Source organism: Moschus berezovskii, chromosome 20, assembly GCF_049115385.1.
Source record: "Moschus berezovskii isolate FMDL1 chromosome 20, NW_MosBer_1.0, whole genome shotgun sequence".
Taxonomy (NCBI): domain Eukaryota; kingdom Metazoa; phylum Chordata; class Mammalia; order Artiodactyla; family Moschidae; genus Moschus; species Moschus berezovskii.
Window position 1 is genome coordinate 34834320 of NC_142479.1, and position 24630 is coordinate 34858949.

Sequence of the window (24630 nt, forward strand, 5' to 3'; positions counted from 1 at the left end):
TATATCTACTACTGTGAGCAAGAATCCCTTAGAAGAAATGAAGTAGCTGTAGGGTAAGGGAGTTAGAGAAGGTGAGGTTTGGAAAAAGAACGAGACCGGCACTTTCCAGGAACAGATCACCTTTGATGAGGCAATAAGGGGCAGCAGTCAGATTAGTGAGCTGCTGCACTAACCCAGGAAAAGAGTAAATATATTAGGCATATATGTGGAACTCTACTGTCTTAAGGGGGCCTGTTCTTATCCAAGGTTGTTCAGAGTAGTTATCTCTTAAACCGCCGAGGCGAGGAATTCTGGAGATTGGCCAGCCAGAGGCTGGACCAGCTGGGAGCTGAGAATAATCAACCTTAATGTCCATTTTTTTTTCTTTGGGTGAGAGAGTTCTTTGTTTTGCATAGAATGGTGGGGAGGACCCAGAAGGGAGTTTTAACTCCAGGCTGTTTTGAGCCTTGTAAGTTTCCTTCAGTAGCCCTCATAGTAAACAAGAGTCCAAAATGCAGTACTTGGATGCTATCTCAAAAACGACAGCATGATCTCTGTTCATTTCCAAGGCAAACCATTCAATATCACAGTAATTCAAGTCTATGCCCCAACCAGTAATGCTGAAGAAGCTGAAGTTGAACAGTTCTATGAAAACCTATAAGACCTTCTAGAACTAACACCCAAAAAAGATGTTCTTTTCATTATAGGGGACTGGAATGCAAAAGTAGGAATTCAAGAGATACCTGGAGTAACAGGCAAATTTGGCCTTGGAGTACAAAACGAAGCAGGTCAAAGGCTAATAGGGTTTTGCCAAGAGAACCCACTGGTCATAGCAAACACCCTCTTCCAACAACACAAGAGACAATTCTACACATGGACATCGCCAAATGGTCAATACCAAAATTAGATTGATTATATTCTTTGCAGCCAAAGATAGAGAAGCTCTATACAGTCAGCAAAAACAAGACCAGGAGCTGACTGTGGCTCAGATCATGAACTCCTTATTGCCAAATTCAGACTTAAATTGAAGAAAGTAGGGAAAACCACTAGACCATTTAGGTATGACCTAAATCAAATCCCTCCTCAGCCCTAAGCAAATACTAATCTACTTTTTGTCTCTATAGATTTGCCTGATCTGGATATTTCATATAAATGGAATCATAAGATAGTGACTGTTTAATTTCTGTGACTGGCTTCTTTTACTTAGCATGTTTTTGAGGTTCATTCTTGTTGTAGCACATATATGTTTTCTTTGGAGAAATGTCCTTTCAGATCCTTTGCCTGTTTTAAAATGGACCTGTCTCTATATATTCTAGATACAAGTTCCCTGTTATATATATGATCTGCACAATTTTTCTCCTGTTCTTTGGATTATCTTTTTTTCACTTTCTGGATGATATTCTTTGAAGCGCAGACATTTTTAATTTGCATGAAGCCTAACTTATCAAATCTTCTATTGCTTATGATTTCAGTGTCATATCTTAGAAATCATTGCCTAACCCAAGTCACAATGGTGCAATCCTATGTTTTCTTTCAAGAGTTTTGTAGTTTTAGCTCTTACCTATTTATGATTCACTTTGAATTCATTTTTGCGTGTGGTGTGAGATAGGGGTCCAAACTCATTCTTTTGCATGTAGACATCCAATTGTTTCAGCACTCTTTGTTAAAAAGACTACTCCTTGTTCCTTGTCAAAAATCAACTGACCATTTGTTTTTTTCTGAACTCTCAATTCTGTCCCATTGAGCGATATGTTTATCTTTATGCTCTCTCTGCTATTTTTGCAACTTCCATGTGAGTCTAAAAAGTATTTCAAAACAGTTAATAAATCAGCTAACTTAATCCTCAAAACAACCTTATGAAATAGATATTATAATCTCCATTTTACTGATGAGAAACCCAGACTCAGAAAGGTTGAGTAATCTGCCTTGGGGCACTTGATTAATTGCATAAACTATGTGTCAGGCTCTCTCTAACTTATATGCAACTGTTCATTTAATTGTCACAATAATTCAGTGAGGTAGGTGCTAGTATTTATCTTCATTTTGTAGATGAAGAAACTGAAGCTCAGAGAAACCGAGTTTCTTGCTTAAGGCTGTACAGAGACAGCAAATAATAGAGATGGTAAATAATGGCTCTGGAGCTTGTGGGGTTTGTTTGTTTGTTTGTTTGTTTTGCCTGTGTTGTCAGGACCTTTGGCTGCAGTGTGCAAGCTCAGTAGTTGCTCTGCAGCATGTCGGATCTTGGCTCAAACCCATGTCCCCTACATTACAAGGTGGATTTTTAAACACTGGGCCACCAGGGAAGTCCCTGGAACTTCTGTTCTTAACCATACTCCTATATCATTTTCTATGTTCTTCTCAGAAACATAAATGATACAGATGAGAAAACTGGGACCAAATCAAAGCTGGTCTTGAATTCCAAGCAGAGTTTTGACCTAATTGCCAACAATTTCCAAACTTTTTCTTTTAAAGATGGAAAACACTTGTGCCAACAAAATAATTTGCAAATGAAGAAACTAAGACTAAAAAAATTAAGAACTTCTCTTAATGTCTTGTAACTGTTCAAACACAGTGTGTCTTGAGTTACTCTGATGAAGTTCAGTTGAATAGGAAAGAGACCAAGCCAGAAACAGATCAGAACAGAAAATATTAGCTGCCAGTGTTATTAATTGCAGCCAAGTCAGTCTCCTCATTGTTTAAGAAGTTTAAAACTGGACTTGGAGGGGACTATGGGTCATCTAGGTCAGGATCCCCAGCCTTTTTGGCACCGGGGGTCAGTTTCATGGAAAACAATTCTTTTACGACTGGGGGTTGAGGGGAATGGTTTTAGGATCATTCAAGCACATGATATTTATTGTGTGTTATGTGTGTTAGTTGCTCAGTCGTATCCGACTCTTTGTGACTCCCCACCCCCCACTGCCCTGCTTTGTGACCCTATGGGCCATAGCCTGCCAGGCTTCTCTGTCCATGGGATTTTACAAGCAAGAATACTGGAGTGGGAAGCCATTCCCTTCTCCAGGGGATCTTCCCAAGCCAGGGATTGAACGCAGGTCTCCTGCATTGCAGAAAGATTCTTTCCTGAGTTTGGGGACCCTTGATATAGATGAAGGATTCTTCTGGCTTAAAATATGCAAGTGGTAATCTAGGAACACAGAAGAGAGGTTGAACCATCAGTTCATGAGAAAGCCGGGAGAAAGAATCAGTACATAGAAAAAAGAATAACAGAAAACTGATGAGGAAGGCTGGCGAAACACATGGTCTGGAATAAGAAAAGGCCTGAAAAACCCAGGGAAGGCATAGCTGGAAAAATTAGAAGAGGCACATAGGAAGGAAGACTCTCAAGAAAAAGAAGTCCTCTGTCATGTGAAATGATGTACGCAGTAGAAGAAGACTGAGAAAGGATACAAGCTCGAAAAGAGTTTTCTGACCTAGGAGAGCAGTGTCATAAAAATAAGGGGAGAGGAAGCTTCTCAGTTGCCAAGGAGGATCATGAAACAATGGAGGAAATGGGAGTCCACCATTCATTTGAAAATTTGGACATGAAAAAAGACAAGAATTTAAACCGAAGCAAGACGGTTAAGAGAAATTGAGAAGAGAAAGAAGGTCGATTAGAATCATAGAACCAACAAAGACGTCAGAGATCATGCCCAAACTCCTGTTCACTGCAGGATGTCTTTGCAAAGTATACTTAATACTGAAAAGATTTCATTCTACAAAGGCTTAATGCATACCGTCCGGTGCTGCAGACCAGAGATCATGTGTGATGGGAGCTTGTATTCTAAATGGCAACACAGGTGTTAAATAGATGGTTATACATTTAAGATTTTCATAGTTTTTGTTGTTGTTGTTCTACCAGTTTATTGCTACCAACCCATCTCCCTCCACCCTCCTCATGCGTGCATGCTCAGTCATGTGACCCCATGGACTGTAGCCCACCAGACTCCTCTATACATGGACTTTTCCAAGCAAGAATATTGGAGTGGGTTGCCATTTCCTTCTCCAGGGAAGATTTTTAGTTTTTACAAAGTTAAAAGAGTCTTATAGAACTTGTTCCAATGGTTTGTTCCAAAGCACAGCCAACAATGCTCCCTCTATTTCTCTCTCCCCAAAAGAAATCTCTTTTACCAATTTTAGCTGATTATTTTGGCCTGTTTTTCCATTTAACCAAGCAATAAGCTTATATTGCTATTTCTCGACTTTCTACTTTGAGTCTTTATCTACTAACTTTCCACTGTAGAAAATGAAGATCCTGGGAATTCTCTGGCCATTCAGTGGTTAGGACATTATGCTTTCATGCCGGTGAGGGGTGGGCAACAGGTTCAATCCCTGGTTGGAGAACTAAAATCCCACAAACCCACAGAGCAACCACACACACATAAAAAAATAGGGCTCCAACTCTTCCCTTAGCCTCTCATATGCATGTATATGCTTCCCACTACCCCATAATCCCAATATGATTGTAACTTTGGTGAGATTGATAATCAAGGTTTACATAACTGTGCAGGCAGTAGTAATAGCTAGTCCTTATAGAGCATTTACTCTGTGTCAGGAACTTTTCTAAGCACGTTAACATTAATTCATTTAATTCTCATGATAATCCTATTATTGCCCTTCCATTATACAAATAAGGGAACTGGGGCACAGAGAGGTCAAGTAAGTTGCCCAAGACCATGTAACTAGTAAGTGGAAAATCTGGGATTTAAATCCAAGTATTCTGGCTGTAGAAGCCAGGACCTATTGCACCCACCCTGGCTTTCTATGAAGGACTCAGCAATATTGGAGTGCGTGCCCAGCCTCTGAGATGCTCACTTATTTCCTAAGTTTTCAAGTACAGCTCTACCTCCTGGGCAGACATTGCCCCTTTGGTAGGATCCAGGCTACAGGGAGGGAACTTGCCCCTTCCCTCCCTCTTCCCCAAAGTTGTCCTCTCTCCCTCCCCTCTGTCAAGTGCAATCACTTCCAGCTGGCTGCTATCATCACTACTTTATATGAAGTTAAAATGTAAAACAAACACGGTCCAGTGGTTAGGACTTCGTCTTCCAATGCAGTGGGTGTGGGTTCGATCTCTGGTCAGGGAGCTGAGATCCCATGTGACTTGTGGCCAAAAAACCAAACCAAAACTTAAAACCGAAGCAATAGTGCAACAATTCAATAAAGACTTTAAAAACGGGCCACATTTTAAAAATCTTGAAAAAAATAAAAACAATTACACACAATAACTTTATTATGCTTCTCTGTTCACAGGCACCCACAGCAGCTTACTTATTCAAGTAGGAAACTACGATTACATTTCCTTTACTAAGCAAATGTTTGTTTTTCCCAGAGTTAGTAGCTGTATTTGCTTAATTTTTTGTTGTTTTTTTTAATGGATTCTTTGCCAACTCCCGCTCTGGCTGTTCATTAGTTTTTAAATCTGTTTTAAAATGTTCAGAAATATAAGGTAGTCTATCAATTTCACCTTCCCCTGCAAAAAAAAGTCTTTCCAAGAGCTTCATGACCTGCTGCAGCATATCCAAGTTTCCCTCTCTATTTGTTGTATCTTCCTAGGATCCCCTTTCACCATCAACCTGGGAAGTCCTATCTTCTATGTTGGATCTCCTGTTTTCTATTAATATGTCTGTGTCTTCTTGGTTGACTTCCTTATTTTGAAGGAGTGTATTTTCTAGTGGCTTTCTGAGAAGGGTTCATGGTAGATAAATGTTTTTAGACTTTGCATGCCTGAAAATACCTTTATTCTGCCCTCATACTTGATTGATGGTTTTACTGGATATCTTATTCTATTTCCTTCAAATTTTTGGTGAAGTTGCTTGATTGCCTTTTAGCTTCCAATGTGGTGTTTAGAAGTTTGATGTCATTTTGATTCCTGATGTTTGTATGTAACATTTCCCTCTTCCCCTCTGAAGCATTCATCTCAATGTTCTGAAATTTAATTTTGTTGTTGCTCGATGTGAATCTGTTTTCTTTCACTCTTCTGGGAATTTCAATGATCCATCAGTATGGCAACTCATGTTCTTTGGTTTTGAAATTTTTCTTTCATGATTTCATTTATGATTTCCTTTTTCTTTTCTGTCTTTCCTTCCTTTTTCTCCCTTTTCTCTTTCTCTTCATTATTTTGATGTTGGATGTGTTGGACTGGTACCATGATGGTCTCATTTTTGTCCCTAATGTCTTCTTCCTAGGGGATTTTCTCAACTTCATCTTCCAACTCTTCCATGAATTTTTCATTTCCAATATCACACTTCTAACTACTCTTTTAATTCTGATTGGATTTAAAAAAATTTTGGTAGCACATTATTTCATGCTTACAATATATTTGCTTATCTCTCTGAGGAAAATAATGAGTTTTTCTGAAGTTTTATTTTCCGTGAATAGTCTTTGCTCCCTCTGTGTTTTCCCCTGTTTTTCACATTCTACATTTTTCATGTTAGAGGCTTTCCTCAAGAGCTCGTAATCAGTGCTTCTATTAAACTTGTGATAAGCACTTCCAATGAGAAGTGAGAATGTGTAAGATAAAGAGGGTAGAGTAGAAGGAGGGGCGCCAGGAAGACGGAAACAGGGGAGGATGAAAGCCTACCAGGCATTGGGCATTGTCTGTGCAAAGTCCTGAGAAAGGAAGGAGCACGGCATATTTTATAAACTGAATTCAGTTCAGTTCAGTCTCTCAGTCGTGTCCGACTCTTTGCGACCCCATGAATCACAGCACGCCAGAATAAAGCCACACAAAGAGTGACACAGAGGGAGTTTCCTGGCAGTCCAATGATTAGGACTCAGCGCATTCACTGCCAGGGCCAGGTTCAAATCCTGGTCAGGAAACTAAGTCACATGGGAGGGTGGAAAAAAAAAGGCGGGGTGGGGGGGAGTGAAACAAAGTACCATGGGGCTTCCTTGATAGTCTAGTGGTTAATAATCCACCTGCCAATGCAGGAAACATGGATTCGATCCCTGGTCTGGGAGGCAACTAAGCCTGGGCACCACAATTACTAAAGCCCATGAGCCCTGGAGCCTGTGCTCCCCAACGAGAGAGAAACCACTGCAATGAGAAACCCACACATGACAACTAGAGAGTAGCTCCCATTCGCCGCCACTTGAGAAAGCCTGCCAGTGATGAAGACCCAGCACAGCCAGAAATAAACCTTAAAAAAAAAAAGACAGTACCACAAATCTGGACAGTAGACAGGGTCACCATGCAGAAGCCTACAGGTCATATCATGAATTATGCCTCTATCTGAAAAAGGAGGAACACTGGATATATTAAGCAGAGAATGACATGATCCAATTCGCATTTTAACAACCATAGACTGATCACTACGGGGAAAGCAGTCACCAGGCCATCATCATGTCACCTGGGGTAGAGATGATGGTGACTCCAGCCAGGGTGGGATAAGACAAATGGTAAGGAATGAATGTGAAAGCCATTCTGAACTCGGTGATTAGTTGGACATGTGTGTGTGTGGGAGTGGGAGGTGGAGTGGTGTGGCTTGAGGATGATTCTTAAGTTCCTGTCTTAACCAGTGAGTTGATGGCAGTGCTATGCACAGACCAGGAGCACAGCAAAGGGTGCAGGTTCGGGAGGAAACATCCTGGACAAACCCTTGAATGTCAGAATGCAACAGTCCCTTCCTCAATATGTCGTCAGGTCATCCTCAATCTTTGGATGACCGATTTCTACATCCCTTACCTCTGGTTTCCCTCCTTTGGATGACTCCTACTTTCTCAATTTCCCACCTTAGAAAAAATTTTTTTAATTTGTTTGGCTGTGATGGGTCTTAGTTACGGCATGCGAGATCTTTGATCTTCATTGTAGCATGCGAACTCTTTGGTTTCAGCATTTGGGTTCTAGTTCCCTGACCAGGGAGCAAACCTGGGCCCCCTGCGTTGGGAGCTCAGAGTCTTAGCCACTTGACCACCAGGGAAGTCCCTCAATTTCCTACTTTAACCATATCCTCCCTGTGGCTCCCTGTAGCCTGGTCTCTGCTTGTTTACTCATGGTTACATCACCTATGTTCCAAACACATAGTAGGACCTTTATAAATACTTGTTGAAAGGAAAAATAGAGTGGTGTGTGCCAATCATAGTTACAGTCACGAAATAAAATGGCACATTTTCGTGGCTCCTAACACCAACAGTTTCACTTGACATTTAGTAAAAATTTTTTTTCAAGTATTACAACTTTTAAGTGATTTCAAGTGTTATTTTATATTAAAAGAGATGGGAAAAGATTTTGAAGCAGACTGCAAAGTTCACATGAATTTTTTAAATTCAATATATGTCAAGGAAAGCCTGCACCAGCTACCCTAGGCTAGGCCCCCCACTCTCCCTCCCCCCATTTCCTCCATGCTCCCAGCCCCCGACCCCTGCTTGCTGCCAGGGTGGAAACATTTGGATTCTAGGAAGAGCTGGGGTTAGGGAAGGAAGGGCACGAGCGTGAAGAAAACAACGTCTGGACAAGCTGCCGAGGGAAGCTAATGAAGGGCTGATGGGCAGTATCTTTCTGGGCCAACACACCAGCAGGAATCTGTGGCATCCTTGTTCCTTGGCTTCTCCGTCCTCTAGTGGTGCCCTGACCTGGGATCTGGGGCACAGCGAGCCTCTGTGCCAATCTCTCAGCCCCAGGGATTAGCAGTGCCAACCAGTGAAGTTCAAGGAAGTGAAGGAGCCCTTCCAAGGGCACAGGCTGGCAGGTCAGAATAACAGGACAAAGTTTAATCCAAAGGAATCGTTTACCATCCTCGGAATGTCAGCTACTATGCCAGAGCCTGTGTGGGGGTTGGATGGTGACAGGGTGGAAGAACCACTGCAGGAACCTCATTTCATTCTGTAAGAACGACCTCCTAGGGACTTCCCTGGGGATCTGGTGGTTAGGACTCAGTGCTTCGAATACAGGGGGCACGATTTCCATCCCTAATCAGTGAACTAAGATCCCACATGCCATGCTGCATGACCAAAAAAAAGAATGGCCTCCTATTTTTCTACTCTTAAATCCCACATGGCCTGTATTCTTATCTCAATGAAAAGAGCTAATTCAGTCTGAGAATCACTTTCATTTCAGCGTCTACTTCCTGTGGAAGATGTGACCAGGGAAGGTTTGTCCCCCACCTGGTTCAGTTCAGTCGCTCAGTCATGTCCGACTCTTTGCGACCCCATGAACCGCAGCACGCCAGGCCTCCCTGGCTATCACCAACACCTGGAATTTACCCAAACTCATGTCCATTGAGTTGGTGATGCCATCTAACCACCTCATTCTCTGTCGTTCCCTTCTCCTGCCTTCAATCTTTCCCAACATCAGGGTCTTTTCAAATGAGTGAGTTCTTTGCATAAGTGGCCAAAGTATTGTTATTTCAGCCTCAGCATCAGTCCTTCCAATGAATATTCAGGACTGATTTCCTTTAGGATGTACTGGTTGGATCTCCTTGCTGTCCAAGGGACTCTCAAGAGTCTTCTCCAACACCACAGTTCAAAAGCATCAGTTCTTCGGCACTCAGCTTTCTTTATGTCCAACTCTCACATCCATACATGACTACTGGAAAAACCATAGCCTTGACTAGACGGACCTTTGTTGGCAAAGTAATGTCTCTGCTGTTTAATACGCTGTCTAGGTTGTTCATAACTTTCCTTCCAAGGAGTAAGTGTCTTTTAATTTCATGGCTGCAATCACCATCTGGAGTGATTTTGGAGCCCACAAAAATAAAGTCAGCCACTGTTTCCCCTGTTTCCCCATCTATTTCCCATGAAGTGATGGGACCAGATGCCATGATCTTAGTTTTCTGAATGTTGAGCTTTAAGCCAACTTTTTCACTCTCCTCTTTCACTTTCATCAAGAGGCTCTTTAGTTCTTCTTTGATTTCTGTCATAAAGGTGGTATCATCTGCATATCTGAGGTTATTGATATTTCTCCCGGCAATCTTGATTTCAGCTTGGGCTTCATCCAGCCCAGCGTTTCTCATGATGTACTCTGCATATAAGTTAAATAAGCAGGGTGACAATATACAACCTTGACGTACTTCTTTTCCTATTTGAAACCAGTCTGTTGTTCCATGTCCAGTTTTAATTGTTGCTTCCTGACCTGCATACAGGTTTCTCAAAAGGCAGGTCAGGTGCTCTGGTAGTCCCATCTCTTTCAGAATTTTCCATAGTTTATTGTGATCCAAACAGTCAAAGGCTTTGGGATAGTCAATAAAGCAGAAATAGATGTTCACCTGGTTAGAGGGAGGGAAAGAATGTGCTCTCAACACTGAGTTAAGTGATGTTTGTGTTGTCTGGGGAATGCCGAAATGGACCTCTGCCCTGTGCAATGACTGTATTCCTGAAAAGTGCATAAATCAATACTTGGTAAATAGAAGTTTGGCTTTCCAGCTAAGAAGCATCCTGACATAAATACCACTTCAGAGGCAATTTGTTTGATTTGATTGATCTTCAGTTGTCAACTTTCTACAGGTTTCTCCCTTTCTCAGGCTTCCTATAAAGAAAGGGGCAAAATAGTGTATCAGAATGTTCCCTGGATTCTTCTTCTGGTTGTGCCACAAACTAGTTGGGTGTGCTTGGATAAGTTGCTTTTCTTTTTTGTTTTAAGTTTTATTTGTTTATTTATTTAGTTGTGCCATTCATTTGGGATATTTAGTTGCTTTGTGCAAACGCTTAGTTGCAGCATGTGGGATCTAGTTCCCTAACCAGAGATCTAACTCGGGCCCCCTGCATTGTGAGCACAGAATCTTAGCCACTGGATCACCAGGGAAGTCCTCTCACTTAACTTTTCTAGGCTTTAATTTTCTGCAAGGGAATTCCCTGGCAGATCAGTGGTTAGAACTTGGTGCTTTCACTGCCAGGACCTGGGTTCGATCCCTGGTTGGGGAACTAAGATCCCACAAGCCAAAAGGCACAGCCAGAAATAAATAAATAAAATACAAATAAAAAAGGATTAAGAAATTAAATGGTAAGATAATCTTGAAGGTGATATATTGATAAAGACTCACTGTTACAAGTGAAAAAAAAAATAGTTCATACTCACTAAAGCAAATCTGGGAGTTTTTAGAGTTGTGTAACTGAATGGTGGGGGCATGGGGGGGTGGAGTTCTTGTTTCAGGTAGAGCTTGATCCAGATATTTAAATGATGGTAGAAATCTCTCTCAAATTCAAAAGGATTTTGAATCCTTTTTTTCTGTCTTGGCTTCATGCTCAGGTAAGTTATCTTATATCAACCTGGATTAACAATGTTAGCACATAGTACATCTCAGCCAAAAGTTCTAGCAGAAGTCAAGGTGTGGAGGCTCATAGTTCTGCCCAAGTCACAGGCTCATGTCAAGGAAAAAGGATACTGTGTTCTGATTAGCTAGCCTTGAGTCACATGCCCAATGAGTGGGGAGGGAGAGAGGATCTAGGCAGGCAAAAACAGCAGATGTTGGACACAGGTGCTATAATAGAAAACAAACTTATGTATGAGCTTGAGTCCAGGCCCTGTCACTAAACAGCTAGGTAATCCTGAGTAAGTTACCTTGGTTTTCTCATCTGAAAAATAGGATGGTGACTTTCCTGATGGCACAATGGTTAAGAATCTTCCTGCTATTTCAGGGGACATAGGTTCCATCCCTGGTCCGGGAAGATCCCACATGCTGCAGGGCAACTAAGCCCATGTGCCACAACTACTGAGCCTGAACTCTAGGGCCCACAGGTCACAAAAACTGAAGCGCACGCACCTAGAATATGTGCTCCCCAACAAGGGAAACCCAAACACCACCACTAGAGAGTAGCCTCCACTCACTGGGACTAGAGGAAGCCTGCAAGCAGCAACGAAGACTCAGTGCAGCCAAAAATTAAATATATATATATATACATATATTTATGTATATAGGATGTGTCTCTATTGTATGGGGTTAAATGAGAGAAGGTATCAAAGGTGCCTCATGCAGAAGGCTTATGACACATGTTCAACCTAGGATGGTGTGACTTTCGTTAATGATTCTGAACAAATACTGCACTTCAGTGAAGGAGCAGCTCTTTAGAAAATAACTTCCCTTGTGTAATCACCTGCAGAGTGAGGGCTCCTAACCTTCAGCCGAACAAATCCAGATTTTACATATAACAAGGCTTTGACAACTCAGTTATGGATATTTCTGTTTAATTTTCTTGTTAACTCAGGATAAATTTAGCTAAAAGTTTCTTTTGGGTTCAACCCTTGGCATTTGAGAGTCACTCTAAATTGTCTGAATCCTTTCTCTTGCTCTAAGTCCATTCTACTGAAGACATTTGGTTTGGTTTTTCAGAGTAGAGGCTCTAGGGCTTTGTAGATTAAAGAGTTAGTGCCAAGAGATCTTCTCACAGCAAAGCTTCCATGAGCCAGCATCACATTATAAACCAGGACACCTCTGGAGCCAAGAAAAGTGACTCAAAGTCTCCATATTCACAAAAGACTGATGATCTTATTTACATAGCAGTTTATTAATTTTTGATTAGGATAGTGTTCTGAGACCATAAAATATCAATGCTTCCCATCCAGGAAATCCTCTGCCCTATGCCAAAGGACAAAGAATTTATCAGCCAGTAGCTCAGTGGGCATGGAGTCAATCTTTGCGATTATGTTATCTTCCCTTCCAGGTAAGTATGGAGTCAGTCTTGAGGACCACTTCACTGGGCCATGGTGAGGCCTACCAGAGCACCGCCATGGCAACCCAACTCACTGTACCAAATTTAGCATCTGCCAACCTCCACCATGGCAACCCAACTCATTGTAATAAATTTAGCATCTGCAAACCTCTGCATTTTTTAGCTTCTCTTTTCTAGGCTCTCAACTGACTATGCCTCTTTGATTCACATCGTTTATATCTGGTCCACAACATATATAACACCAGTTGACGAGATTTCCACTTACTCAATTATAATCACAGTCCAGTCCTGCCCTCCTGAAGTTTCACTGGGTCACTGTGATGAAAAAGTGTGTGATCCCAAATTCTTCAGGTGGCCACTTATGTCCTGCCCCCACCCCCAGTTAGCTCCATCACATCCTGTGTTTTAAGAGTCAACCCATAGGAATAGCCACTTTTCACCTCATATTTCCCTCTATGATGGTTTTTCCTCTCCCCATCTTGGCCACCCTTCATAGACACTACCAAGTTTTCCCGAGGGGGAACTCACTTGAACTGTGAATTAATGACAGCAACTAAAGAAAAGGTGTAGGGATTGGAATGATTCAGTATTGACATCAACACATAGTTTGGGAACAGATTCCTCCCATTGTTTGTCACATTTTTCTTTGAAAGCTCGAGACAATGTTTTTGTTAATCAAGGCATTTGGTTAAAATAAGAATTGAGTTTTGAAGATACTACTTTATTAAGTCTTGGGACTTCCCTTGTGGTTCAATGGTTAAGACTCCACTCTCTCAGTGCAGAGGGCACAGGCTTGATCCCTAGTCAGGGAACTAAGATCCCGCATGCCAAATGGCATGACCAGAAAAAAAAAAAGAAATCTATCTCAATTTCTACACCTTTGCATCTTTGGTTTTAGTCTGACTGCATTCAAACCCTCTGCTCTTATTTTCTGCCTCCGCTTACTTCCAGCTGTTGCAGTTTCTCCTTGTCTCTATTTGTCATTTTTCCCCTTTGCGCCTTGGTTTTCATGACTCTCTGATGGGGATATCTCACAATCCCTCTCTCTCTGTCCCCTCTCTGTTTTTTCCTCTATCAATACATCCCCTCTTTTTCCTAGTTCTTTTCTTTGAATGTTTATTTCATCGTTCTGCCCCCACTTCCCCTTTTTTCTGAGTCTCTTCAGTCCCTTTGCTTATCCTTCTGTGTCATTTCACGTTCCCTATTCTTACTTCTCATCATCCTACCAGTCTCTGCCTCTCAGTTCTTGTCTCTGTGTTGTGCCCTGTAGCTGTTTGTGCTTTGTCTTTCTGCCGGTCTCCAACTCAACATATCGCATGCTTTTTCTGTCAATGAATCTTTCCATTGACTGCCTCCTCTTCCTTCTGTTCTGCTTCTCAGCTTCCCTGACTAATCTTCATCTCTCTCTTTTTTTGGTCACACCATGCAGCATTCGGGATCTTTGTTCTCCAACCAGGGATCAAACTCATGCCCCCAGGATTGGAAGTGCAGAATTTTAAACACCACTGGCCCACCAGGGAAGTCCCCCACCGGTCTCTATTGCCACCTCTTTCCTCTCATTCAGCTAATCGATCAGCCACTACCACCTGTCTCCCCAGGATCTAGTGGTTCCTCCTTGTCACTCACTCCTTATTTCACCATCTAGACTATCTGTATCTTCCACCACTGGGGTACCTTCCCGTCAGGCTTTATTTCTATTTTGCTTGTTTTCTTTATGACCATTTAACCAGTTCTGTGATTTTGGTTCTTCTCAGCATCTATAGCAGACTTTCTTGAACTTTCTGCCAAGGATTGTGTCCTGCCCTCCATCTCTCTCTGTCTCTTCTAGGCAACAAATCTTTTCCTGTCTGTCCTTCCATCTGCATATGTTTGTTTCTTTCATTCCCTTTGTCTCTCTCTAGCTCAGCTTTTTGCTTTTATCTTTCTCTTGCTTTTGTCTTCTGTATCTTTTCTGTGGATAATTAAGGGTTATCTATTTCTTTTCCATTGTTTAGTGGAATTGCAAACTTCATCTGCTTACACTTCATACAACCTGGATTCTGCCTGCCGAAAGGTGTCTTGTGCAATAGAAAAAAAAAGAAAATGAAGTAGAAGCAGCAGAGGAGAAAGGAGAGCTTGCAAATGAATCCCAGAAGAGAGTCAGATATTCCTTAATGCTTCTGCATCCAAGTGGAAGCCTCACCTCATTTGCTTCTGCTTCTGACCTCATTCTTCCATGAAAGCCCAAGCTTGGGAAGACCCTACATGGGGCACCCAGGATGGGTGGTTGAGTTCCTGCTATGGCTCTAGACTTTAGTACAGTATGGAGAAGACAGACCTAGCCAGGTGCTCATTCCTCTAATGAATCTCTAAGAATCTGCATTTTCTTTGAAAAGGTCCAAAGACACTAAAAAAAGGTAAAAGGAGGATGCTGGACACAGTCGGACTAGGTTGAAATACAAACAGAGTAATATGGTTTTGAGAACCAGAAACATCACCAGTTTCTTGTCTCTTGGCAACTGTTATGTCCATCCCTACTGGCTCACACTTAGCACCTGTTTACCCTCCTCCCTCTGCCATAATTTGGTCATGGATGAGGTCTCTCTTCTCCCTGATCTTCACCCCTTCTGACCAGATCTCTTTCTGATCCTAGAAGGACTTGCACTTTCTTCATCCGTTCCTGTGCTAAAGCAGAGTCTCTGTTCCCACTGGCAGTTTCATCCAGCTTCATGCCTCCCACTACCCCTTATTGGTAGCACAGGCTGTACCTCTGGAACTAGTTTGCTGAAAAGGGCAGTGATCTGATGATGGGATTCAGTGAACAGCAGCCCAGGTTCCCACCCATCCATGAATTAGCATTTCTCAGATCCTGGGAATGCAGGAGTTAACTGGAAGGGGAACTGAGATACTGAAAACCACGTCCAGGCCTTCCCTGGGGCAGGGCATTGAAGACCAGCAGCTCCTGGTATTGGTCTTCCCTCCTCCAGGCCTGGCAGAGGAGGAGCCTGAGGCTCAGTCTTTCAGGCTGAGAGTGGAATCGTCCCTGGTGATGGACTCACCGTCACAATCTGTTCTGGTGCCCCTGGTTTCCTTGTTTCCAAGGATGGGTGGGCAGGGCCGAGATCGCAAAATATCACTGACCAAAATGTGGACGCCCAAATTGATGCTCATGGCACCCACAGTGGCCAGTCCTGTTCCACCAAGGATGACCAGAGCAAGAGGGACCTGGTGGCATTGCTGGAACAGCCACAGGCTCATCCATCCCAGCGGCACCAGGCGGAAGAGGGCCAGGGTGGCCAGGGTGGCCCAGCTGGTCACGCGGAAAGCCAGGGATGGGGCCTGGCGGGAGAGCAGCAGCAGCTGTCGCAGGTGCAGGCAGGTGGAGTTGAGCTCCAGGAGCAGAGACACCACAGAGAAGCCCACGTAGTGGCCGGATAGAACGGCAGTGCTGAGGCAGCTCACTACCTGGGGAGCCGAGGTCAGAGGTCAGAGGACCTTCCATGACTTACCACCCATAAGGTCCCAACACGATCAGGTGCCAACATCCCAGTCCTTGAGAAGGGTTCCCAAGCATTTTGTGGCACTTCCCACACAGCCCCCAACAAAGCCAACCTTAGGTTTACGCCCCTAATGTTGGGCGCCTGAATGGCCTTGAAACAACCCTTCCATAGAATTGAATTGGAGCAGCTTTGGCGCTGGGCTGTCTGCCCCCCACTATTTGCATTCCTGTGCTTTCACACCCCATCCCCACTCCCAGTACTGGGACTCCCCCTTCTTATTAAAGCTCCATAGTCAATGTTTCTGCGATAGTCTGGACACCTGTGTGAATCCAGTCTCCTTGGGCAGTGCTGACTTCAGCTGTGGCCAGCAGTAATCCCCTCCCCCCAGTTCAGCCCAAGGTTGGGAGGATCAAGTGCCAGCAGGGGTTGGAAACTCTGGGGGAAGTCATAGGACAGAAGGCTGATGAGAAACTAGGAACCCCCAGGCTGGGCATGCCTCCTTCTCTGTCTCGCTGCTTGCCAAGTCTCACCACCACATGGTGACAAAGAAGATCCCACGCCTGGCCCAAGGTCTGGTTCCACAACAAGTCAGTTCCATCTGCCAGGAAATAACCTGTGGGCAAGGAGCGGAGGCTGGTGTTAGGCTTCCCCCAAGCCAGTGTCCAGTCTGGTGAAGAATCTCCACCGGCTCCTTTCCCTGCTCTTTAGTTTCCTCTCAGTAAAGCTGCCAGAAACATTTCACTCCATCAAGAAATGGAAGAGGGAAAGAGACCTGGAATGACTTCTGGAAGTTTGTCCCCTGCCCCAAACTGGTCCAGCTTTCCCTGAAGACTCACCCACAGAGACAGCCACCAGCACCAGAGCCCAGGGAGGGTGGCCATGAATCGGGTCGGCGGCCATCTGAGGGTACAGCGACAGCCTGGAGGAGACGGTGGGGGGGGCGGGGAGCCATGGTCAGCGTCTGTGTGGACATGGATCCATTCTTCGGCTGTCGACGGATCGACACCACCCACTCATCCACAACTCCACCCCAGCCTCAGACACTTCGAGATCTCGCATGGATTCTAAAGATGCCCCCGGGTCTTTTAATCCCAGCCAACCGCCCCCCTCCCTCGCCCTCGCCCTCGCCACGGTGCCTCCGAAACCTCTTAAGCCCCGCACCCGAGCAGTGCCCCGGCCCCCGTAAGCAGGCTGTGCACCAGGGAGACACAAATGTTCCGCCACTTCCAACGGTTCTGGGCGGCAGATCCCGGCGTGGGCAGCAGTTGCAGCCCCCAGTGCAGCCCCCGGAAGGCGGCGAAGGAGGCGCCGGTGACTAGGAGCCCAGAGGGCGCCATGGCCTGGCGAGCGGGCTAGGTCCGGATCGGTCCCTGGGGCTCCCAGGCTCTCAGCCCCGACGCATCCAACACCCTGCTGCAGGGACTGCTAGCTAGCTTCCTGGCAAGGCTGGGTCCCTAGGTTCCCCCGCCCGCTCCGCCTTCGGAATCGGCTTTAACTTTTCCAGGTCTCGTCCACGCCCCCAATCCCTGGCTGGGCGGTGATTGGAGAAGCCGTGGGGCGCCAACCCTTCAGCCACAGCAATCGATCGGGTGTCGCCCTTAAGGGGGATGGAGGGTAGGGGGCTTCCCGGGATCAGACCCGTAAACGGAGCTTAGGGAAGCTTTCTGGATGTCAACAGGGGTCTTCCCAAGCCCTCTTGTGTCCCCACGTCCCCGCAAATCCGGAAATGTTTTATTAATCTCACCTGACACTCTCAGAAGCCCAGCCACATGAACCCTCACCTACTTCACCTGCTCTCACCTCTCACCTACTGTTCTTCCTGCCCACCATACCCACGCAGCCCTGAGGTTAGAGACCAGGGCAAACCCACTCCTACCGGCACAAATCTCGCCATCGCTCTGCCCCGCCCCACCCCGGTCTCAGTTGTGGAGCGGGGGCGGGGGGGGGGCGGGCACCTCACCTCACCTCCTTCCAGCCACCTTCCTTCCCGAGGTTTCCAGACCTTGAACACATTTCAGTCACCCCATGTAAACTCCAGGAGTCCTGCCCCTTGACACGGTACCTCTCATAGGGAACAACTGCCTTTCTCTAAGAGCGACCCACCAGGGCCCCTCCCCTAACCTCTCCAGAGGACCCTTATCATCAAGAAGGGAACCATTCAGCCCCACAGTCTTGAAAAGCAACCCCCGCCCCCACCCACCAGGGCTTGGTACCCATTAGGGGAGGAGTGAGTATCTCTGCCAATCTGAGGAGGCAAGGAGAGGTCATACAGGGTCATCTCAAGATTGGGGAAGAGTCAAAGGGAAAAAGCCCCATCTTGCTTTCAGAAGCGGGACTGTCAGGATTATGCAGAAGCTTTCAGCTTTGTGGGCGGGGAGATTTTCCTCTCCTGAAGAGTGACAGGTTTTCCCTGTTTTCCATTTTACTCCATCCACTCTACACCTCTAGGTGGCTGCCACCAAGTCAGAGCAATAGCTGTTCCCTGTACAAGGAGTGGATTCCAGCTACTCCCAAAGAATAAAATTCATAAAGCAATAGGTGCTCCCACAAATGTTCTCACAACTCCCCTCCTCCACCAAAACCCCATTAAATGAATGGGGCTGGGGGACCCCTTCATTCTTCCACACCCACCTCTCCAGAAGTTTAAAAATTACACTGCTTCTTTTAAATCTTATTTATTATATGAAAGCCATACATGATTAATGTAGAAAATCTGGCAACTACAGAAAGCCAAACAGGAAAATTACAACAACTTTATTTCATCATCCAAAGATAACCACTATTATTAACAATTTGGAGTATGTTGCAGTCTTTTTAAAACTGTCTTATAAGTATACGCCCATATTTAAAAAAGCAAAATTGAGATCACATAATACACACCATTTTACAACCTTTTTAATATTCAGAGAGCATTTTTCTTTCCAGTCAAATGCTCTCCTACATGACTTTTAATGGCTGCGCAGTGTTCCACCATCTGGGTGGATACATAATAATTTACTCAAGCAACCACCTCTTGCAAATTTTCATTACAGCAGAAAAAGAAATGAATTCCCAACCGGACAGTTGGTTCTCAATTTTTCCTACTGCATTGCTAGGATGAACATCTTATAACTAATCTTTAATTATATTCTTAGAATACATTCCCAAATGTAGAATTACTAGATCAAAGGCCATGAAACTTCTAGGATGTTCAGCACACATTACCAAACTGACATCAGTAAGACCACCCATTTATATATCCGTGTGCAACGTATGAGAGTGTTATTTTAGTACTCCTTTGTCAATAACTGGGTCTTTTTTCTCTTATAGTTTGCTACAGGAAAAATGCTTCCAGCTATAGCTGCCTTTCTTTAATTACTAACGAAGCACACCTTTTTCCATGGTTTTATCTATGGGAATTTCTTTTATGAATTTTCTGCATATGTCCTTTCACAGCTGGCTCGTGCTCCTCTAGGGTGCTTACAGACAAATTACATGGTGAGGAGAGGTGGAAGCAGGAGGATGAGGCCAAGGACACTCCCACATGGTCCCACATCTCTGAGGGGGCAGAAAGACTGGAGAGCAACGGAGAATGGAGTAGACGGCTGGAAGCTTGTCCTCGATGGAGGGTGGCTTGTCCTCCCTCCTCCTGGGGGTGCTCCTGGCCTCTACGGGCCCCCCTCTGCAGGATGTCCAGACAGAGCCCTGTGCTCTCCAGGCCTGGTCCTTCACTGGTCTTCTGTCTGCCTCTGTGTTTTCAGGCTGTTCTTCCTCATCTCTGCTCCATGATGGGTGAGGATGGCAGAGCCATGTACCCAAGGCTGGATGAAGACACTGTGGCCCGTGAAGCGAGGAGGGGAAGAAAGGACGGAAGCAATGTCCAGGGACAGAGCAACCTTTGTTGCAGCCTGTGAGTGGACTCAAGTCTACCCACCCTCCTCTATTGCAGTCCATTCACATTGAGCTTAGGCTGCAGAAGGGTGAGTTCAATGAGCTACTCTCTTAAATCTGCTCCTCAAAAGTGGAGAACAGGACCCAGTTACTCGCACAACTCCTGCCCCCAAACAGAACAGCTTCCAGTAACCCCTGAACTTGATTACCTTCAGGCAGGGAGACTGGGCCAAGGCTGAACCACACCAGAACATGAGCCCAAGGGTGAGATTAGATCAGGAGCTGGGAGTGGCAGCTTTATTTTGCCTGATGCCCCTAAAGCGGTCACATCTCATAACCCATTTCTTCTGGTTGCTGGAGAGGAGAATTTCCTGCCTGCACAGGCCTGAGCTGAATCTCACATCCTATCCTTGAAGGGTAAGTAGGGGGAAGTCAGCAGTGGCAGCTGGAACCCCATCAGGGCTGTGGTCCTACTCTGGGAGGCAGGGGAAGCCTGAGCCACCCTTGCTTGGTGGGAAGTCAATGACAAGATTGAGTTCCCAGCAGCTCCTGGCATTGGTCTAACCCTAGTCCCTCCCCTCAACCTCCAGCCCCAGCTCCCAGGGTTCTGGTTAGGGGTGGGGGAAGGGCAACAGCTTATGTGAAAAGCTGTTCTGTTCCCACTCACAGCAGAGGACAGCCCAGGCTCTGAGTCCACACAAGTGGGCTTCTGATTCCTTCATGCATGCTCAATTGTGTGATTTCCCCATTTCACAGGTGGAGAAACCGAGACAGGAGGCCTAAGGGTCCCACATGGAGGTGAGTATCCCTGAATTTAGAGTCTGGGCCAGACTAAGGAAATACAGGGAACAGGTAAGACCAGGGGGATGACTACTCAGATGGGCAACTCAGTATGACCTTCTCCCTGAAGAAGAAACTTACTTCTGAACTTGGAAAGGCCAGTAGGAAGTAATGAGGGGCAAGGAAGGAAGGAGGATCAGGAAAGACATTTGCATAAAGGGGAAGGCAGGGTTTTCTTTGCTCCACTTCTTCCCACAAAGACCAACTAAGCTTGGGTACTCAGAGCCCTCTAATCCTCAATTCAGCCAGGGTCTCTGATCTGAAACGTTCTCTCTTTCTGGGTCAATCTGGGCTAAGGTTCTCCGACTGAATAGGGTTCCCTTCCCCAAAAAGTATCATCGCTCTTGCTGTTCACACCTTCCCAGCCCCAGTTCTGTCACCTTCCAGAGGAGGGGGAAAGCAGCTCCTCCTCCTCTTCTTCCTCTTCCTCCTCGAAGCCAGGGGCAGAGGGCAACAGTTCTTCAACTGGCAGCTTTAGCTGGGTCAGGACATAAAGCTTGCCACTGAAGAACTACTGCGGCTCAGCCAGGTGAGGATGTGGGAGGCACAGGTTCCTAAAAGGGAAAGGAAAGGAAAATGGGAAAGACCTGAGCAAGGCCATGTCACAGGGACACTGTTCCACTGGCCATCAAAGTCCAGCTCCAGTGGATGTTCAACCTTCTAATGAAGGGCTCTGTGACTCTGACCTGAGCCTCCAGTGAGGTACAAGAGGCAGCTCTGAACCTATTTCCTTGCTCCTCTTTCCAGAACTGAAGGCTGTCGAAACCTAGATGTGCTCTCACCCCATGTTGCCTTGGCTACCCACAGGGTTGCCTCCAGCCTCCTCAGCACTGAGAGGGCAGGATCTGGGAGCCTGGACGGACACTCTCCACCAGTTACCCAGGTATTAGGTGAGAAGGTGTACCTTAGGTCCAGAAATGGGAGGGATCAGAGCAACTGACTCAGTCTCAGGGAATTCAGCAGGAAGAAGAGTTTTGGGGGGCCTACATCTGGAGACGAGTAAGGAAGGGAGGAGGTTTAGGGTTTCGAAGCAGGTCAGCAGAGGTTCCTGGGACTGTGAGGAGAGGAAAGGGGACCAGAGGCTGGAGCAAAGGGAGGTAGGGCAGGGTGGTTGGGCAGCTTCCCCGGGACTCTTAAATGCCAGGCATTCCGCTTGCGCATTCCGGGTACATCTGGTATGAATTCCAGGCTGTCTGCCGGCCCCTCCATGTCTGAACTTTGTTCCAAGTTCCAAGCCCCGCCCCCACAGTTCCAACGCATGAATCAGCAGGAAAAGCCGGGCCCTGCAGCATGGCCCAGGGAGGGGGCTGGGGGCGTGGCAGGCTTGAAGGCTGCGAGATTGGGAGGGTGGGTCTGTGCTGACACTGTCGAAGGGCATGGTCCATGCCAGTGTGAGGGGCCAAGGCAGTCTTGCCTTTAGATATCTATACTCAGAGGGTAAAGAGAGATTAGGGTGGGAGGTTTTCAAATTACAGAACCCTCTTGGGAGGCATGAACTTTGTGGCATCTTCCTTCTCCCAGGTGACCAGTTAAACTCCTTCCCACTCCTATCTGCCTGAGCAGGCTCTGTTCAGCCCATAGGACTCAGCTGCTGTTGAGAGTCTGTGCCAAGCAGGTGCCCTTGGCTGCAAGGAGGGGTGGGCCCAGGGCACTGACCCTCTGACCAGCTGCTCCATCAACCCTTTGGCACCTTGACAGCTCCTAGCTCAGTCTGACAGCCAGGATGACAGGCCAAATGAGTTGGAGGCTGGAACTAGGGCCGGAGGGAGGTGGGGGCAATAGCCCAGCCAGAGGCCACGGGGAGGGGCCAAGAGTTGGCCGAGAGGTGGGGAGAGAGGGAGCCCAGTGATGACTAACCCAGGCGCCCCACCCAGCCAGCCGGCTTCCCAGGCGGTCAGGGCCAGGCCTGGGCTAGGGGCCCCACAACCGGACAGGCTGGGGGGAGGTGCAGAGGTGACCTTCTCTCGGCCCAAGACAGCCAGTTAGGCTGGGGAGGGGGGAAGGTTAGAGTTTCCAGGCTCTCCTTCTGCCTGCTCCCTCCACCAACCCACAGTGAAACCCTAACCTTAGGGTTGCATAAGGCCCCCGCACCGCCGCCCCCTACTCCTCTCCCCTCCCCCCTTACATAACATCCCCTGGAGGGAACAAGAGGAGGGGCTGGCCCGCCCAGAGACCCCTTCCCTGCCAGGGCGCTCAACTGGCCCTGACCCAGTGAGTGCCGGCACAGGCAAAGCACCTCCCCGCTACCCGCCCCGTCCAAATCCTCCTCAAGCTGGGAGGCCAGCTCCCGTATCCTCAGACCAGAGGGCGCCGAGGTTAGCCGCCCCCAGCCCTCTGGCCCCTCGCCTTCCTCCCAGCTACTCCGCAGAATCTTCCGAACGACTACTGTCCCAGACTCCTTTAAACCTCCTGACACACTACTCCAGCCAGTCAAGGCCCCTCTCCCTCGGAACGCCCCAACCCCCGCCGCCCCCTCACCCCTCCCCCGGAAGGGCAGGGTGTGGCCGTCAGGACCCTACTTTCCCCCATTACCCGGTTAGCACGGTTTCCTCCTGTGCTGCCGGGACCCCAGCTCACACCCACCTGGTGCTGGGTGAGGGGGTGCTGAGGGTAGGGGAGCAAATCAGTGCGTCCGATCCCCACGGCCGGCGGCGCTGTCTCTTCCCAGCGCCCAGCACACACCGGCTCCAGTCTCCGATCAGCTGGCGGCGTCGTGACGCACAAACTGCGATTGCACCGCCCAGGGCCAATCACCTCCCACTGCTGGGCAGCGTGACTACACCCACTCGGGGGCGCCAGTGCTTCGCCTTGGTCCCGCCTCCCAGGCCATCTTAGCTCTGATTGGCAAGAAGGCCACCCCTTTGCCGAGTGGAGTAGAGCTAAGCCACGCCCACCAACTCGAGAGCTGGCCAATAGGTATAAAGGTGTGGCTCAGCCCTGCGTCTAGGCTACTTGCTTAGAGGGGCGGTACGTCAAACCCGAGTCTTAAAAAGCAGAAGGAAGTCGAGGCGTGTGTGTTTGCGGTGCATACTGGTCAATGTAGTTCTCGGTCTGACACCACGTTCCCAGAATCCAGCGCGCTCTGTGAGTTGGCATTTTTAAACTCTTCTCTGAATCCATCCCGGCGAACTCCTTAAAGGGCTACAGTCCCTCTTTCTCGGAGCTGTTGAGTGGTTCTTTTAGACAGCCCCCAAACGGATTCACTGACCTCTTGCGGGAGGCGATGTTTCTCTCAGGAAGAGCAGGAGAGGCTGCAGGAGTGAGAACAGAAGGTGGAAATCAGCCCCAGGGCACACAGACTCTTCCTTTGAAATGAGGACTCCTGGAGGCTTTTGGAGGAGTGCGGACTGCCCACCTCGGCTGGCCTCAGCTTTCTCTTGGAGAGGTGTAATCCACTCCTCCTCCTGGAGGGCCTTCCTAATCAGAGGAAACTTCTGGTAGAAGATGTCTTGCCCCAGTCACAGAGAGACAAAGCCTGTCAAGCAGCAGCTTCCCAACGAAAGATTTATAGCACAGCCTTCACCTGAGGGTAGAAGGAAGACTTGTGGTCAGAAACTAGGGGACGGGCCGGGCCAACGTGCAACTGGCCAGCAACCCCGTCCTCAGCACCATACCCCCGTTCTGTCCCGCCCCCCAGCAGCTTTTCACTGACTCAGGCCTACTTAGGGAAGAGATTTCAGAGGTGGAGACCAATGAGGAGGCTGTTCCTTCCCCAGAGGCCAATCAGAGCATAGAGGGGCGGGGGCATGGGCCAAAAAAATAATAATAATAATCGGAAAAGAACCCAATGACTTGGCAAAAGCTGCAGAACCGCTTCGTTAAAGGGTCAAGTGTGAGGTCCACCCCATCTCAATCACTCCCATCT

At 46.9% G+C, this 24630-nt stretch overlaps 1 protein-coding gene across 2 annotated transcripts; it reads right to left on the minus strand.

Moving 5' to 3' along the window:
- Positions 1 to 12390: 12390 nt before the first annotated feature.
- On the minus strand, positions 12391 to 18207 carry TLCD2 (TLC domain containing 2). Of its 2 annotated transcripts, none has more exons than XM_055403269.2 (4): positions 18016 to 18207; positions 16892 to 16974; positions 16586 to 16668; positions 12391 to 16020 (listed from the first exon to the last, which is right to left on the minus strand). In XM_055403269.2, the coding sequence occupies exons 1-4, from the start codon at positions 18066 to 18068 to the stop codon at positions 15568 to 15570; spliced, it is 672 nt and encodes a 223-aa protein (XP_055259244.1). In that variant the 5' UTR covers positions 18069 to 18207; the 3' UTR covers positions 12391 to 15567. The 2 variants fall into 2 exon arrangements, with proteins under 2 accessions (XP_055259244.1, XP_055259236.1); XM_055403261.2 differs by lacking the exon at positions 18016 to 18207 and adding an exon at positions 17217 to 17613.
- Between the last annotated feature and the right edge of the window lie 6423 nt (positions 18208 to 24630).